The sequence below is a fragment of the Python bivittatus genome, unplaced genomic scaffold (genome assembly GCF_059951505.1).
Source record: "Python bivittatus isolate LINGU-HERP-01145 unplaced genomic scaffold, Pbiv_v1 ctg000350_np1212, whole genome shotgun sequence".
In the NCBI taxonomy this organism is placed as follows: domain Eukaryota; kingdom Metazoa; phylum Chordata; class Lepidosauria; order Squamata; family Pythonidae; genus Python; species Python bivittatus.
The window spans coordinates 1,060,247-1,077,818 of record NW_028277074.1 but is presented as its reverse complement, the minus strand read 5'-3'; the positions used below and the strand labels follow the sequence as shown (position 1 = coordinate 1,077,818).

Here is a 17,572-nt window from a genome sequence, read left to right as displayed (position 1 = left end):
AAAAACCCCAGCACATATTTCTAACTAAAAACTCCAATGAGACCCAAATAAACAGATATGCAAAGGGAAATTGAATATAAACTTAGACACCTCTCCTCTCTATGTATTGAGAATGATAAACTAGTACTAACACATTTGTTTGTAATTGGACACAAAAATCCTTCCATGTCTTAGCTGATGGTCAGCAGGGTTTATTCAGATTCCAGGTTGCTTGAGGCTAAGAAGATATATGGCTGGTTAATCCCTTAGTAGAAAACTACCTTGGAATCCTATGAGTCCATAGTAAAAAAGTGAGATAGAATTATAACCAATAAAAAATAAATGCATTCTTAGAACACTTTTGCATATGTTCCATAATCTAATAAAATGGTTGTGACTGCTTTTTTTTTTTTTAACTAGTAGAATCTCCAGCCTAAATAAGCAACAATTTATATAATAGCAAATGTCTTTCCTCGGTTTTGAGGGTACTGCTGTGGTATGAAAGAATCTTCTTTTCTGATTAAGATGTAGGAGTATGAAAGGAAGATTAGGATGTGAATTAAGAATAACCTCTTAAGGACCAATTACTTACTCTGGCATGAAGGATAGCTACATTCTAATAGCTACAGAACTGCAAAGTATGTGGGGAAGGCTAGGATACCACTGCCCAATGTTATCAATGACAAAATGGCTTTAGTTGCTACTTTAAAAACTACAGAGCTATAATTTATAACAATGCACCTAAAATACCACTTCTTGAAGTTATGCTTCAAATATCATCAAGGTAATTGAACATTTTGGTGGGAAAAAGTTCCTTCCTCCTTCCCTGTCTATCAAACAAACTGACCAAGTTCAGAAACATGACTTATCATTAGTTTGATATGCCTGTGGTTTTGTACTTGCTAGCCTCTCTAGCTTCTTGTCCAAATGGAAAAAGCCTTTGCGCTACATTTAGGCCACATGGCACTGTCAAAACTGTTACAAATAATTAAAAACATGGACAGAAGATATGCAGCCACTTTCTATTATCACTGAAACATATTCTAGAAATGAGCTCACTGAAGGCAGACCTATTACCAAAGACTAGAAGAAAACATATAGGGGTGCACTATCCAATCTCCTTTGCATAATGAAATATAAATACCAATTAATTTCAATTTTGTGGCATAAATTTTGAGACAGACATCTTAAAAGTCAAATACCTCTGTCAACATTGGAACGTAGAGATGTAAGCATGCCTTCTGACACCAGAGTTTTGTACAGAGCACCTTTGCAAGCTCTCTCAGATTTTCTTGAGCCACAAATTTCTGCCTTTTTATTACAGTCACTGTCCTCAATTTTAACTTGATCTGGTAAACTCTGTGATATTACGTCCTCTGTTGGGATTAGAACATCTGATGTTGTGTTTTCAGATGCTTCACATGGTACATCCTTGTTATCTTTAATGCTAAAAAAATCAGGAGGCTTTGATTCTTTGGTGGTCTCTAAACATTTTTCCTTCAGTGCTCTTTTTTCTTTTGATTTTACTTTCTTCTTTGGCGACTTTGTGTCTAAAATACTCCCCTTCACTGCAGAAGAAGGGCGAATTTTCTTATGGGACATTTCTGTAAATCTCTCTGTCCCCCAGTCCCCTTTTGCAACTGCTTCGATAGTATAAATGACACTCTCAATGTCTGATTCGGAAGACTGCCTCTTTTTGCAAGCCTTTTTAGGGGTACATTTTTCAAGTCCTTGCCGGTCCACTTTATTCTTCTTCTTCTTCTTCTTCAGTTTTTCTGGCTTGCTTAATCCTAAACTGCTGATGTCAGCTACTGATGTCAGCTCATGGGAACAGCATGCAGGATCCTTTGCTGTTGCATTGTCATGTCCAACTAATGTAATGCTGTCCAAAGCTGGATCTGAAATATGTATACACCCTGCCACCTCCTCTAAAACTCCAGCTTTTGTCTTTTCTTGTTCTTGTCCTCTCATTTTCTGAGATTTTTCTGTTTTTATTTTTGCTTTCTCTGGATCTTCAACTTTCATCTGTTCAGATGCTTCCAATGCTTTGATAATCCTGGTTGTTTCGGGCTTTGCCTTTCCGGATTCTCTCACTTTTACTTCCTCTGATGCAAGGCACATCTGAAACCAATATTAATTCCACTTTATTATGGAATTTAAAAGATTGCATAACAGTTCTACAAACTACTTTAGCACTAGTATCCTCATTTTAGTAGCAGTGCATCCTATATTTCCTATACTAGAGTCCATGGAGGGTATATCCAACAACAACACCTCTTGAGTCTTCATGTTGACTGCAGTGAACTCTTTGAAAGTTGGGAAAATATTCATCATAAAAATACTTTGAAGTAAACATGTATTAGACTAGTGAATTAACTGTCAACAATGGTAAATGCATTTCATTGAGTTCTGTACTCTTAACAACTAGTACCAAAACCATTGAAGTGCATGGGAAAAATGCTTATTTCAATTTCAACAAAGCTATACGAGTTCTCAGAAAAACATTCAAATGTAATTTCATTAGCTCTGGAGTACTTACATAATACCTTTTAATTTCTGTATTGTATATACTTGGGGCCCATATACCTGAAGAGATTCTAAATAACAGCTATCCTTCAGGACCTGCTTCAGCATGCCAATTTTAGACTCAATTTCATCTACAAAGATGTTGCTATTAAAACAGTTCCAAAGAAGAAAATATAAATGATATAATAATATTTTATTGGTATAAAGCTAATAAAATAGCAGTGATAACTTTGCCGATATTCTTTCAGAGCTTTATATTAAAAATGCTTTCATAAAAACCTAATTCTTAATTTAACACTCTCTTGCAGCTTGAGTTTGCCAGCATGTTGCATATGCCTTGTAGTTGGTGGGATGAAAAAAGGAGTATGTTGACTTGTGAGGTAATCTCTATAGAGATTCTGGCCTCCATGGAATAATGTGAGTATGCTTGGTTTAAAACTAGGCTCTGGTTTCACTTGTGGCATACTAGTTAACATGTGCCCAAATGGTTAGGAGGAAATGCTGCAGGGGACATTGATGTAATTAACTCTGATAATCTTGTCTATGCTTAATCTATCTTATTAGAAGGCATTATGTGAAAGCCTCAACTGACCAAAGCCACGATGGGTGGCAGAGGTCAAAACTCTGGGCACATCATATGAACATGTGGCAAAGTAATAAATGTAAATTTAAAAGCAAAATTGATTTATGATGAAAAATTAGCGAAGGGCAGAATAATGACAAGAGGTTCTAAATGTAGAATAGAGCATTTTTTGGTAGTAGCAAGAATCTTGGTAAAAAATGACATAGAGAAAAAAATAAAAGAAATTAGAAGGACTGCAGAAAGAGAAAGTAACAGTCCTGTATTAAAAAGACAGTTTAATCTCCCAACAGAACGAATGGAAAGTGAATGTTGGAAGTTGAATGCAGAAACTGCTTGAAATGGAAAAAAATTGTTTTAGAAAGTGCCATTTCTAATTACAGAAAAGGGATATTTGGTTTAAAGTGAAAGAGGCTGTGGATGAGAAAAATGCATATGTAATAATGAATGCTTTAAGAAACAAGAATGAGAGAAAAATACATAATATGTATATAGAAAAAAAGTTAGTTGTAAAGTATGTAACAAAAGAGACCAGGGAATATTTAAGACTAAAAGAGGCAGAGAAAATACAGAATGGTTTTGACAAAAATAAAGTGTTAAATGAGGAGCCTGTAACAGGAGGAATGGAATTTTAAAAATGGATGAAATGATTTGGGATGAAATTGAAGTGAGAACATGCTGGAAGGGAATGATGCATATATACCAAAGAGTGGATTTGAAATGAATATTATCAATGTTAAGTGTTCAAGAAAAAAATGAATGAAAAGTCATATATGCTTGGAGAATGTTGAAAAATGATAAGGATGCAGATGTAGATAGTGTAACTGAATAAATCTTAAAATATGGCTGCATTTTATGAAGTGGCTTTTAACTTGTTTGAAGTGTGTGTGTGAATACTATATCTATGCCTGACAACTGGAAGAATGTTGATCCTTTATATGAAGGGAAAGATAACAAGAGTAAATGCAAAAATGCAAAGGGATTAGTTTGTTAACTGTGTTAGGGAAGATATTTGGCAGAATTCTGAATGAAAGGATACAAGAGGTAACAATAAGCAAAACTTGGGAAGTACCACATGGTTTGTGCCGTGTGAGGAACTTAATACTCGTTGCTAAATATGGTAAGAGTGTTGTATGACAAAAGTAAAGCAGGCATGAATAAAAATAGCAAATCGTTCAACTTTGAGCAAGGAGAAGGACTTGTTCAATGTAATGTTGGTGACAACATTAGAGATATGTTGGTATGTTGGTTGGGGATATGAAAGTGTGAACATTTTTTTATGCAGTTTATGTTTTGCTTATCTTAGAATCCAAATGGTTTACAGTAAATGTTACCTAGATTGTCTGATGCAATGATGAATACTGATCTGAAAATTAATCCATCAAAGACAAAGTTTGCAGGGGTTAACACGGAAAATGAAGTGAATGATTACAAATTATATATGAATGGCAAAAAACGAGAGTGAGTAGATAGATTTTTAAAAAATGGGCATTGAAAAAAAAGTGGAGTGAATACAAAATGTAATTGCCAATATAAATAAAGTACCTTGGTTTAGTCATGTAGAGGGAATGAATGAGAATCAAGTATATAAAGAGTGAATGGCTCCAGTGGATGGGAAGGACTAAGAAAGTTGGAATTGATGACAACCTGAAAAAGGGAGAGGTGAGAAATTCAAACAGCAAAAGGCAGCTCATGCAATTTGTAAGGATAGAAAGGTATGGAGAGGTAGAGTGAATGGCATTGGTGTAAACTTGCTTTAGTTGTTTCTTTTTATTTTTCTTATTTCATGCCTTTAAATTCTTTGGCTTAGTATTTATTATTTTTGTGTTTTGCATAATACTGCTTTTTCTGAAGAAGAGCACAATGTGTGTGTGTCTGTATGTATGTAATAAATTTCTTGCATAGGCTCTAGGCTGCTTGTCAATATTTTATTGCAAAATGCAATATTTTATTGTAAATGGAATGCTGCATTGAATTTACTCATAGAGGTAATTGCTATTGTAAATTTTGTATGGAATGTGATACCACAGAGATACCACTGACATTTATTTAACAGTGTCTGTTTCATTAAAATTGACAAAAAACTGAACCCTCTGGACATTGAGTCGATTAAGCTCTTACCACTAAAGATGTTGTTTAAAAAAGAGAAGAATTATAGTTTAAATGTTTTATATTTACTCAAATGTTTGTACTCTGTTGTTACAATGCAAAGCATGTTACAATTCAACTGGTATTTGTCTGCCTTCCACTGGATACTTAAAATATCCTTCCTGAAGCTGCTTTTTCTCTAATTTTTGTTTTTAAAAGTTGCACACCTGAAAATAACAAAGTATATTATATGTGTTGTTTGCGCGCGTGCTCTCTCTCTCTCTCTCTCTCTCTCTCTCTAATAATAAATAAATAAATAAAAAATAAAAAATATTGGCACTTGGTTGATTCCTCAGTGCAAATATAGGAGGAAGAGGTACATGCCACATACCAAAACATAGTTATATGCAATTTCAATGAATTACAGTCTTAAGTTCATGTTGAATTGTGCCTAAAATTTTAGATTACAACACTCAAAAAAGAAGGTTCTTTACAATTATTTTCTTTTCCCTTTCTGACCAAGTCACAAGAATGGACGTTTGAGGGGATCAATTCAACATAAAAACAAAGAACTTATCCATATCTGTCTGCTACCTTTATTGAGAGCCATAAATCATCACCAACTGTGGAGGAAAGATAATGGCAGAGGGGAAAGTATACAGCTTAATCAACACAAATAAGAAGATGACTTTAGAAATAAATTTATTCTTGAGTAACTGCTACCTCCAAGCCAGTCAACAGGCTTGAGAGTTGACAAGGTGAGGCAGAGATCATGTAGCTGAAGACAGCTTTAGGACACTCATCTATGGAAGCAGGGTGCCTAAAAGGGGATTGCTCTATTGGCATACTGCTTTGAGGACATATTGGGAATTACCCTACTGCCTACTGTTTAGTGTTTGGATGGATATAAGAATTCCACTCTCTGGATGAGAGATAGTTTGCATGATTTCTCTTTTTTTGGTCTAAAACTGGTCAAGGCCCACTATATCACTAGTGATGAGTAATACAACTTATGCACGTACCATTTTTTGAACTTCTTCTTTTAAAGACATAACATGTTTAAAAAATATAAGAGAAGTACTGTATGCTCTTTACAGTTATGCTCTACTCAGTATGCTACTGCTTCTTGAAGCTAGCAGTTCATAACTTCTTGATCCTATAGAGACTGCATGCCTAATGGTTAGACAGGATAAATCTAGATTGTTGGCATGAACAGTAATTTAGACTTCTATAAACAACAATGCTAATTATGTCTGTACTACAGCTCTATTTCCCAGACTTTGGCAACCAGCATCATTCAGCTTCTATTCCCCAAATGTACCAGTAGTAATTAAGCCACAGGATTTTAATACTACCTCTGCCAACTGAAACAATGCTGATGTCCCACACTGTTTCGTTAATTCAGAAGGACCTGAATGGGATATACTTGATGAGATCTAAAGTAGAAATAAAGAAATAAGGGGTTGGAGCAGATAATATCACAAAGTCACTGATAAAGTTGTATTTTCAAGGTGAACACTAAATGTCTATGGAAAGTTCAAATTTGAATACAATATTTGTAATAATAATTTAATACTGGAGATCCAAACAGATAAAAAGCATTTTGTCAACTAGTGTCCCTTTTAACAGCACCAGAGGTTCAATTTCAATTCAGCTTTGGTGACAAGAATTAATGAATTAGACCACTGCAAAGGAGACTGCTAAACTATGGGCCAAATATTTCTTTTGTTACAATGATGATTAAATTTAAAAGTCATATAACTTTACACTACTGGAAATTGCATCCAAATATTTTTCCTTCTCATGGTAGTCCATTTAAATTTTATGTGCAAATAAAGTAGATGCAGTGAGACCATATACTTGAATTCAGCTATTTGCATTTCCCTCCTTACATTTAAGGGGAAAAAAAAGGACTTTTCTGTGAAATACCAAATAAGGCCTCATTTCTTCTGAACTGTGTTTAAACCATGCTGTTATGGCCATTGGAATGCAACAGACCTACTTCTAACAGTTAAGATTAATTAGGTTTGAAGTGAGGGGGAGGTGCAATTGATTTATTAACTCTGAATTACTGAGATTTTATGCTGTATTTAGTATCATTATTACTGTTGCTGTTGATATTCATCTTTTTTGAGGTACTGTTGTCTATATTAGGTGGTTTTTATATTGGTTTATATGATTTTTTATTATATTTATTTTTTGTATTGTGCAACTTTCTGAATTAACATGTTCCAGGGGAAAAATTATTCTGTAAGGCTATATGAACTGATGAGTGAGAATAAAACAAGAGAGTATAGAAAAAAAAATGACTGGATTATTTGGAGGCCCAAGTATGAATGAAAATAGTGATTGGAATATATTCTCTAAAAAAAAGATATGTTTGTTTAAAATACATAGCTTAAGGTTCATGTGTAAACCTGGCAAGGGGACGTGGTGGCGCAGTGGCTTAATGATGCTGAAAGTTGCCGGCCAGAAATTGTCGACGCTTCAGCGGTTCGAGTCCAGCCTTCGCGCTAACAGGGTGAGCTCCTGTTTCCTCCCCAGTTCCTGTCAACCCAACAGTTCGAAAACTCACGTGAGTAGATAAATGGGGACTCTCACTCCGGTGGGAGGAAAAATGCTGGCGGCGCCTTGCAAAAGGAGTCGGGAGCAGTTGCCGGTAAGCATGAAAAACCGCGCTCGCCCGAAAAGGGCGCGAAGCAACGGAAACCCCGCCTCCTGCGCTCGCCAGCTGGGCTCTGCTCTAGGAAGGAGGCTCTGGCAAATCACTTCCGAAACACCTTGCCTTGAAAACTGCAGGGACTCATCCAAATAGTCACTGCAGAGTCGGTAACGACTGAGCGCAGATTAAAAAAAAAAAAAAAACCTGGCAAACGAATGTATCTAAAAACATGACCTGATTTGATTGTTTATGCTGAAAGACTGAGAGAATTAGGGAAGGATACAAGGTTGATGGAAGGTTCTGAACTGGCTGGCTTTTGGGGAAAAATGAAAAGAAAAAAAAAACTAGAGTGAAAATAGAATTGCAGGAATAGAAAATGCTTGCCTATATGATAAAGTATTGAAGACAGACTAATCTTGTAATACAAGGAATGAAAAGTGAATGCAAAAGAAGATTATATGGAACTGCTTGGGACAGAGTGAATGGAATTATGTTACAAAGTGCCACATTAGTATGAAAAGGATGCTTGGTGTGGATGACAAAAAATGCATGTAAGAATGCTGCAGAAAACAAATGAAGTTGAAATATGTTCTACAACATGGATATAGAAGAAAATATAGTTGCAAAGAGATCAAGGCATTGAAAAAAGAATTTTGATGCAAATAAAAAAAAATGTTTTAGAAAAAGTGAAGAGAGCTAAACCAAGAACCTCCAACAGAATGAATGGGAATAAAAATAAAATCGATGAAATGACCTGAAATGAAGTGAATGGAAATAAAAGTAAAACTGATGAAATGATCTAAAATGAACCTGAAGTTAGAAAACGTTGAAAGGAATATTTTAGAAATTTGTGTGGGAATAATATTGATATTTGAAGAAGGAATTGAAATTAATTCTACAAAATTAATAGGGCTGAGAGAAAATTAGAAAGAATATAAAAAAGAAGTCATAAACATTGTGAGAATGTGAAAACAAATATTGCTGCAGATATAAACAGTATACTAGAGAAACAGTAAATACAGATGTGGTTTATTGATGGAGTAGCTGGGCTACCGGCTTAATGTGTGAAGACTGTATCTACGTCTGACTACTGGAAGAAAACTATTATTGTTACTTGTGCAAAGGGACAGTTAACTAAAGTTAATGCAAAAATGTTGGGTTAGTTTTGGGGATTAAGTGTGAATCAGAAGGAAGGTATCTGTAGAATTTTGATGGAAAGGAACAACGGATGATAGGGAACAAAATGTGGAAAAGTGCAAAATGGCTTTATGCCAGGCTAATAATGTGCAGACCAGCTTTTTGGTCAGTGAAATATATGAATGCAAAAAAATTAATTCTACATCTACTGATTAAAAGAAAGCATATGATGAAGTAAATAGGCTTGAATTATGAAACATTTTTCATGAATATGAAAATTAGTTGCTAAATGTGGTAAGTGCAGAACATGATGGTTTTAAAACATATGAGAGAATAAATGGTATACTTCATCAGTGGTCCCACACTGAACGAGGAAGACAAACTGTGTTATATCTCCTTACTTGTTCAATGCACTTACAGAAAAAAGTGTAAGAAGTGCTTCTCATGATGTTAGTGGTATATTAACTAGGGGTGTAAATGTGCGTGTACTGTTATATGCAGATGATGCCAGGTTTTGGTTTGATAAATCACATGATTTGTGGTAAATGTTAGGTAGATTGTATGATGCAGCATGGGATATGAATATAAAAATCTAAAAAAATATCAAAAGTTAAGATAGCTGGCTTGACAGGGAAACTGAGTGAACCACGACAAGTTACATTGCACTGCTAAATGTCAAAAAGGAACAGCAAATAGATGATTTTGCCTTGGTAGAGTATTTACTGAAGATAGGAAAATGAATAGAGAAATTTTGAGACATATGGTGCTAGTTGAAAGGTATGGTTTGTTGTGAGGAATTAATGCTCTTTGAAAGAAGTGAAAATGTCTGTGAATAGCAGTGTGCTTCTGCCTACTCTGATACATGTGAGTTAGGTATGCCAAGAGTAGGCAAAATCTGTTGATTCAAAAAAGGAATGTTTTAGAGAATACCAGAATACATTATACTGGAGCATGCTGAAAATGCAATTTACGAAGCAGCGTATGGTCATGGTAGGAGCAAGTATGATCTTCAAGCATATAAAGATACAGAAAGGTATAACAAATGATATTGAGGTAAACCAAATTTCACTATATGTTCTATCATCTTATCTCTACCCTTAATTTCTTTTCTTTGTTACATATTACCCTTGTTCTGTACTGTGAATGTTATCTTCCCTGAATGGAATAGCATGATGGGTATACATGCCTGTTATATGGTTTTTATAGAATTTTACCTTTTTATGGTAGACTCCAACTAATTATTCACTGCCTAAATATCTCCTGATATTGGATGGTGTAAAATAAAATAAACAAATAAAATACTATATGTTAAATCCAAATGATTTCATGGTAATATTAAATTTGCCTTACATTTAATGAACAAAATCTTAATGAAACTTATTAAATGGTTTATACTTTTCTCAGTAAGATTTATTTTGATATTTCCTTAGGAACTGTTTTGGCCATCGTGCATTGTGGAAGACTGCAATATATTTGTGCAGTAAATATGCTAGTTTATTATAAATACGACCGCCCAGCTACCAACAGTTCTGTTGAAATGAGCTATGAAAGTATATGTGGCAATTAGATGGTTTAACCAAAGCTTTCTGCTGCATGTACATATGCAAAGACTTAACAGTAGCATATGGAGGCTTCCTAACGTGGAAGATAGCTCATGGGGGACTAAAAAGAGCCTCTTGATCTCAAGCAAGTCTAAATCTGTAGCCTCAGATCTGTTAAACAATTCTAAATAATTTTTGCTCTATTGAACAGTAAGAAGCCATTTATAAAGGTTTACTTTGTACTCTACACAAGATATCTGGAGGCTGATCAAATATTCAAACAAAGGAAGTTTGGCAGCAAAACTTTAGTTGAAGAACTATGACCTCAGATTCTTCATTATAAAGTGCTGGTAAGGACTGCACAGTATTTTCTCTGACTTATGTTTTCATGCAGCTCAACACCTTTTTCCTCATGCTCACTCTTTTCCCCAGTTGAATCATCAAATACAGGTCTAGAGAGCTGAACCTGAGAAAAAGCTGTTACAAGGATGGAGATGTATGGAAAAGTCAAAGGTATTATAAGGTTGTGCATACTCCTGTACTGTCCATTAGAGAAGCTCCCATGAGTATAATTAAACTGACATTCTATTCCTAATCAAATTGCTAATAGCTCACTTAGTATACAGTGAACTAGTATTTAGGAAATTGCCATTTGCGTTTTTTTCCCTAGAACTGCATTAAAACATCTCTTCAGAACTAGAGTATTATTTTCTGTGCCTGATTTCTAGAAACATGACAATTTTGTTGGAACCTATAGGATATGGGTTCTCTTTACAGGTTGCAAAACGCACAGCTATCTGCAGTATAACAGCATTGTAATGCAACATTTTCTGTACCATTTAAGAAGTGGTGTGCTTGAAAGTTGTGATCAGATAATTTTTTACAGTTTCTGTATATCAACCTTTCAAATATTACAGAAAAGACAGGTCTGTAAAACTGAAACAATACCTGTCTTCTCTTACTATCAGTAAAAGCATCTTGCAAACAGATTTAACATTCACTGGTCTGATGTAAAATTGGTTTGTGCACTAAAACTAAGTTACATTACGTAAATAATTGGGGTGATCTGTGCTTACATATACAATTCTCAACAGTATCCTTCTGACTATACTTTTGCTGCCTACTTTCCCTATTAGTAGCAAAATTATATATATGACACAAGAAGATTACCTCAGCCAACTGGAAGAGTGCTGATTTTCTATAGTGCTTGATTGGCTCAGGACCCTTCAACTGCAAGGGAAGATGTACAGATTTTAAAATAAGCTAGAGGGAATTAAGTCCTTTAAATGAAAGCTGACACATATAGGCAAAAATTATTCTTTTTGGTATATTTTAGTTTGGCAGAACCAGCATAACCTATATTGCTCTTGCCACAGTTATCTGAAAACTCACAATTTTACTGCTGATTCTAAGATTCCTTTTTTTAAATTGATAAAAACAGTTACTGCACTTGATCTTAGCCAAAAGGCTGAGAAGTAACTATACAATGGAGATTTTAGTATTAAGAAATTAACTTAAGACTGAAACATTTATTATAAAACAAATAATTTGATGCAAGTCACAGTGTTTTTTAAAATGTTATATTCAACTTTGAATGAAAAAGCCAAATAATTTCAATGCTTGTAATAAATGCTATCCTAAATTGTTATTAATATCTTATTTTTTCTCTTCTGTATTTTCATAACTCTAAGTTATCTAAATAATGTGTCAAAAATTAATTATATAAACATTACTGGATTGAAATAATACAATGTATCAAGATTTATAACACAATAAAAAAAAATCCTCCTTTTGGAGGGAGGGGTGCCGTTGAGTTAGTGGTGACTCCTGGCAACTGCCTGGACAAGTCCCTGCAGTTTTCTTGACAACATTTTCAGAAGTGGTTTGTCGTTGTCTTCTTCCTAGGGCTGAGAGAGAGTGAGTGGCACCAGGTCACGCAGTCATACCTGGTTGGCTTTGTGCCTAAGGTAGGACTAGAACTCACAGTCTTCCAGATCTGAGCCTTAATCATTAACCAAACTGACTCTCTAAGATTCCATAGAATGATTCAAAGACGTTGGTACTAAATTATTCTATTATCTAATATGTTACTGCAATTATTTAGCAGTAAGAAAAAAGGATGTCTCCCTATTAGCCACATCATTTGTTGAAATGGGAAAAAGGTAGCCATTAGATAAACAAATAGGTGACATCATACTGGGACTTACTGTGAACGATATCATGCAGTACAATGAATGAGTACTTTTGTTTCTGGACTAAAGGCTGTCCATCATGAACAACACATATATTGATGGTATCGTTCCTTTCATAAAAATTCAGTATTAGCTCTCCCGCTCTGAAAGGGAGCAAAAAACAAAAACAAAACCCATACATATGAAAAATACCCAGCCCGAACACAAAATCCATCTGGGATAGATGCCAAGAATCCCCAGGTATCCTGGGGCTCAATGCTATCAGCTTTAGTATACAAGACTACTGTGCTACTATTTTTGTATGTTTTAAGGCACTAGATAGTTTCTGTTGCTGTCAGCTATCAACTGTTTATTTTGTGCAAATGCAACTATACTTTGCTTCAATGGGAAATTTTAATGCATAGTGCACAGACATAGAGATACACAAACACAACCTCTTCCTAATAATTTTGGATTTAAAAGGTAGCTAAAAATGCTCTGAAGAAATGACAGAACTATACCAATGAAGAAAATGTGTTTGCTTTTGGCTAAAATAAGGATTTAAGATAAAATGTAGAATTTTTATTTTCCTTCTTAACTTATCTAAAAAGAAAGTATCCTGTCCATATTGAGGATGAAAACCTCTTTCCTAGCCCTTGCGGCTGATACAAACTCTCAGCTTGAAAGAAAGGAATAGCTCAGATATTGTGTACATTTAAGGGTCTTTATGGTTCTTTAATCGGTGTTGTAATTTCGAGGAGAACTTAGTTTGCCACAAAAGGGTTCTCTTACATTACCAAATAGCTCTTAAGCAGTGAACAGCAAAGAATATCTTGCATACTCAATATTTCAGTAACAGAGCCTATTTTAAAATGTATAAATGGAAAAACCTCCTTTTTCAAAAGCAATCCCACTATTTTCCACTGCCTCTTAGATTTCCAGATTACTAGTGCAACTCAGTTTTGGTAGGCCAGTTGTTGTGAAGAAGAAAACCTGAATTTGTGTGCATATGTGTTTTAAAATGTTAAATAATCTAGGCTAGAGTTTTATAAAATATGTTCCAGGATTTCCCTTAAAAGAAGGGAACAGTCTCCCTCATAAGAAAATGATAACTGACTAGGCTAACAAAAACAGTAATAGGACATAGTTGCTTGATGATTATGCACCATCAAATTAGTGATTTTTTCCAGGATGATCTGTTGCCAACCTGGTTCTTCAGATCTTCCAAGGTGCACCCATTGCCACTGTAATTGAGTGCACCAATCCTGTTGCTGGTCATCCTCTTTTTCTCTTTCTTTCCACTTTTCCCAGCATTTGAAACTTCTCAAGAGAGAGAGAGAGGTCTTTGCACATTATGTCCAAAATATGATAACTTAAGTCTGGTCATTTGGGCTTCAAACGAGAATACTGATTTGTCTGATTATCCATTTGTTTATTTCCTTGGAAATCTGTGGTATTCTCAGGAGTCTTCTCCAATACTACAATTCAAAAGTGCCAATACACTTTCTATCCTGCTTCTTCAAAGTCCAACTTCCACTTCCACAGAGTGTCACAGGGAAACCTACTGCTTACACGATTCTGATCTTTAAAGTTATAGACACATTACAACATCTGAATGTCTTTTCCAAGGCCTTTATTTCTATTATGCCAAGTGCTAGTCTGTGGCATATTTCCTCACTGCTGGTTCCTTTAAAGTCAATACGTGATAAGTAATTTGTTGATAGTCTATTCTAAAAGGCAGATCACCACTTCAATATTTTCATTGTCAATTCTAAGGATGGTTGCTGTACCTATTGTCAGTTTGGTCTTTCTATTTACAATCTCATTTTTTCACTGTTTTTTGAGTCTGATTACCAGAATTTGCAGATATTTTGCATTTTTAGCTATCAGAGTAGCGTCATCAGCATAATACAGGTTATTGGTGTTTCTTCTTCCGATTTTAAAACCAAGCTTATCTTCTAATCCATCTTCCCTCAATATATATATATAGGATATAAGTTGAAGAAGTAAGAATATACAGCCTTGTCTTACTCCTTTGCTGACTTGGAGCCAGTCTTGGCATATTCTGTCTGGACTGTGGCTTCCTGACCTGCTTATAGGTTACTCATAAGGACAATTAGATGTTCTGGGTTTCCCATTTTCCTAAGCATATTCCACAGCTTGACATGGTCAACACAATCAAAGGCCCTTCTATAATCAGGAAGCACATACTGATTTCTTTTTGGTATTTTTTAGCTTTCTCAGTTATCCAGCATGCATCAGCAATAATGACTCTTGTTCCTTTCTAAAGTCATCTTGAACATTTGGTATCTCCCCTTCCATGTAGGGACTAATTTGTGTTAGATGTTCCTAGGCATTATTTGTAAAATTAAGGATATCATACAATAGTTTGCACGCTTTGTTAAATGTCTTTTCTTTGATATTGATACAGTCAGGTCCAGAAATATTGGGACATTGACACAATTCTAACATCTTTGGCTCTATACACCACCACAATGGATTTGGAATGAAACAAACACAATGTGCCTTAACTGCAGACTGTCAGCTTTAATTTGAGGGTATGTACATCCAACTCAGGTGAACGGTGTAGGAATTACAACAGTTTGCATATGTGCCTCCCACTTGTTAAGGGACCAAAAGTAATGGGACAGAATAATAATCATACATCAAACTTTCCCTTTTTAATACTTGGTTGCAAATCCGTTGCAGTCAATCACAGCCTGAAGTCTGGAACGCATAGACATCACCAGACGCTGGGTTTCATCCCTGGTGATGCTCTGCCAGGCCTCTACTGCAACTGTCTTCAGTTCCTGCTTGTTCTTGGGGCATTTTCCCTTCAGTTTTGTCTTCAGCAAGTGAAATACATGCTCAATGGGATTCAGGTCAGGTGACTGACTTGGCCATTGCATAACATTACACTTCTGTCCCTTCAAAAACTCTTTGGTTGCTTTTGCAGTATGCTTTGGGTCATTGTCCATCTGTACTGTGAAGTGCCATCCAATGAGTTCTGCAGCATTTGGCTGAATGTGAGCAGATAATATTGCCCGAAACACTGCAGAATTCATCCTGCTGCTTTGGTCAGCAGTCACATCATCAATAAATACAAGAGAACCAGTTCCATTGGCAGCCATACATGCCCACGCCATGACACTACCACCACCATGCTTCACAGATGAGGTGGTATGCTTAGGATCATGAGCAGTTCCTTTCCTTCTCCATACTCTTCTCTTCCCATCACTCTGGTACAAGTTGATCTTGGTCTCATCTGTTCATAGGATGTTGTTCCAGAACTGTGAAGGCTTTTTTAGATGTCGTTTGGCAAACTCTAATCTGGCCTTCCTGTTTTTGAGGCTCACCAATGGTTTACATCTTGTGGTGAACCTTCTGTATTCACTCTGGTGAAGTCTTCTTTTGATTGTTGACTTTGACACACGTACACCTACCTCCTGGAGAGTGTTCTTGATCTGGCCAACTGTTGTGAAGGGTGTTTTCTTCACCAGGGAACAAATTCTTTGGTCATCCACCACAGTTGTTTTCCGTTGTCTCCCGGGTCTTTTGGTGTTGCTGAGCTCACCGGTGTGTTCCTTCTTTTTGAGAATGTTCCAAACAGTTGTTTTGGCCACGCCTAATGTTCTTGCTATCTCTCTGATGGGTTTGTTTTGTTTCTTCAGCCTAATGATGGCTTGTTTCACTGATAGTGACAGCTCTTTGGATCTCATCTTGAGAGTTGACAGCAACAGATTCCAAATGCAAATAGCACACTTGAAATGAACTCTGGGCCTTTTATCTGAACATTGTAATTGGGGTACTGAGGGGATATCATACACCTGGCCATGGAACAGCTGAGAAGCCAATTGTCCCATTACTTTTGGTCCCTTAACAAGTGGGAGGCACATATGCAAACTGTTGTAATTCCTACACCGTTCACCTGAGTTGGATCTACATACCCTCAAATTAAAGCTGACAGTCTGCAGTTAACGCACATTGTGTTTGTTTCATTCCAAATCCATTGTGGTGGTGTATAGAGCCAAAGATGTTAGAATTGTGTCGATGTCCCAATATTTCTGGACCTGACTGTATGTAGGCAGGGCTCTTCCAATGTTTTGGCAACAGTGCTGTTCTCCAGATTTACTGGCAAAGTTTGGTTAGAATCTTTACTGACTCTTCTTCTGTTGCTCGCCATATTTCTATAGATATTTAATCAATTCATGTAGCCTTCCAAGTTGGTAATGACCAGAGTACTGATATAATTTCAACTTCTTGCACTTAGGCCTTTCAGGTAGGCCAGGAAAGAGATGCTGCAAGGGCTACTGGGACTCTATTGCTGTAGTGTATATTTTTCTCTGTCCGCTCATATACCATGCAGAATCCAGGTGGGTTATTTTAAGTCTCTTCCTTACTCTTACCATTTTCCCAGGGCTGAAATCTTATTTTTCTCTTTTATCTGTTAATGGCTTTTGCTTTCCTACACTATCTCTGCCTTGCTCTAAAGTACTAATTTTTTTGGGTAAATAGGGAGTATCTTCTAAGATATCTTAGATGCTGACATCTCTACTCTATGGAATTTCAGTATACTCCTTTGGTCTATGTTTGATCTTCTTTTAATCAGTTATTAGCTGTCCATTAATGTCCTTTAGCATACCAATTTTGGGTTGGAACCTTCTGAGTTTGGAGATCTCTTGGAAGACTTTTCTTGTTTTTCTGTGTCAGTTTCCATCAATTTTCTTTTTCTTTTTTTAATATATATGTCATAGTTATGCTGCTGCTTCTTCTACCAAATCTGAAATTTTTGTTAAGCTCCTTCTTGAGGTCTTTGTCTTTCTTGGCTGACTTCTCTTTTTAGCAATTTCCACATTTATTCTGACATTCAGTTTGGTTTCTTCTGTTT

At 35.7% G+C, this 17,572-nt stretch overlaps 1 protein-coding gene and 1 pseudogene across 19 annotated transcripts in view; both read right to left on the bottom strand.

The window, feature by feature from the left end:
• Positions 1 to 17,572, bottom strand: part of BBX (BBX high mobility group box domain containing) — a 165,264-nt gene that overhangs the window by 18,731 nt on the left and 128,961 nt on the right. For 18 of the 19 annotated variants that reach the window (XM_088144473.1, XM_088144488.1, XM_088144485.1 and 15 more), the window contains 3 exons: positions 11,684 to 11,743; positions 6,529 to 6,609; positions 1,182 to 2,100 (listed from right to left, as the gene is read on the bottom strand). In XM_088144473.1, the coding sequence (XP_088000599.1) occupies positions 1,182 to 2,100; positions 6,529 to 6,609; positions 11,684 to 11,743 (1,060 nt within the window). The remainder of the gene's footprint in view (positions 1 to 1,181; positions 2,101 to 6,528; positions 6,610 to 11,683; positions 11,744 to 17,572) is intronic. The other variant, XM_088144478.1, reaches the window with a different exon arrangement.
• LOC112541604 (U2 spliceosomal RNA) lies at positions 11,845 to 11,993 on the bottom strand (annotated as a pseudogene).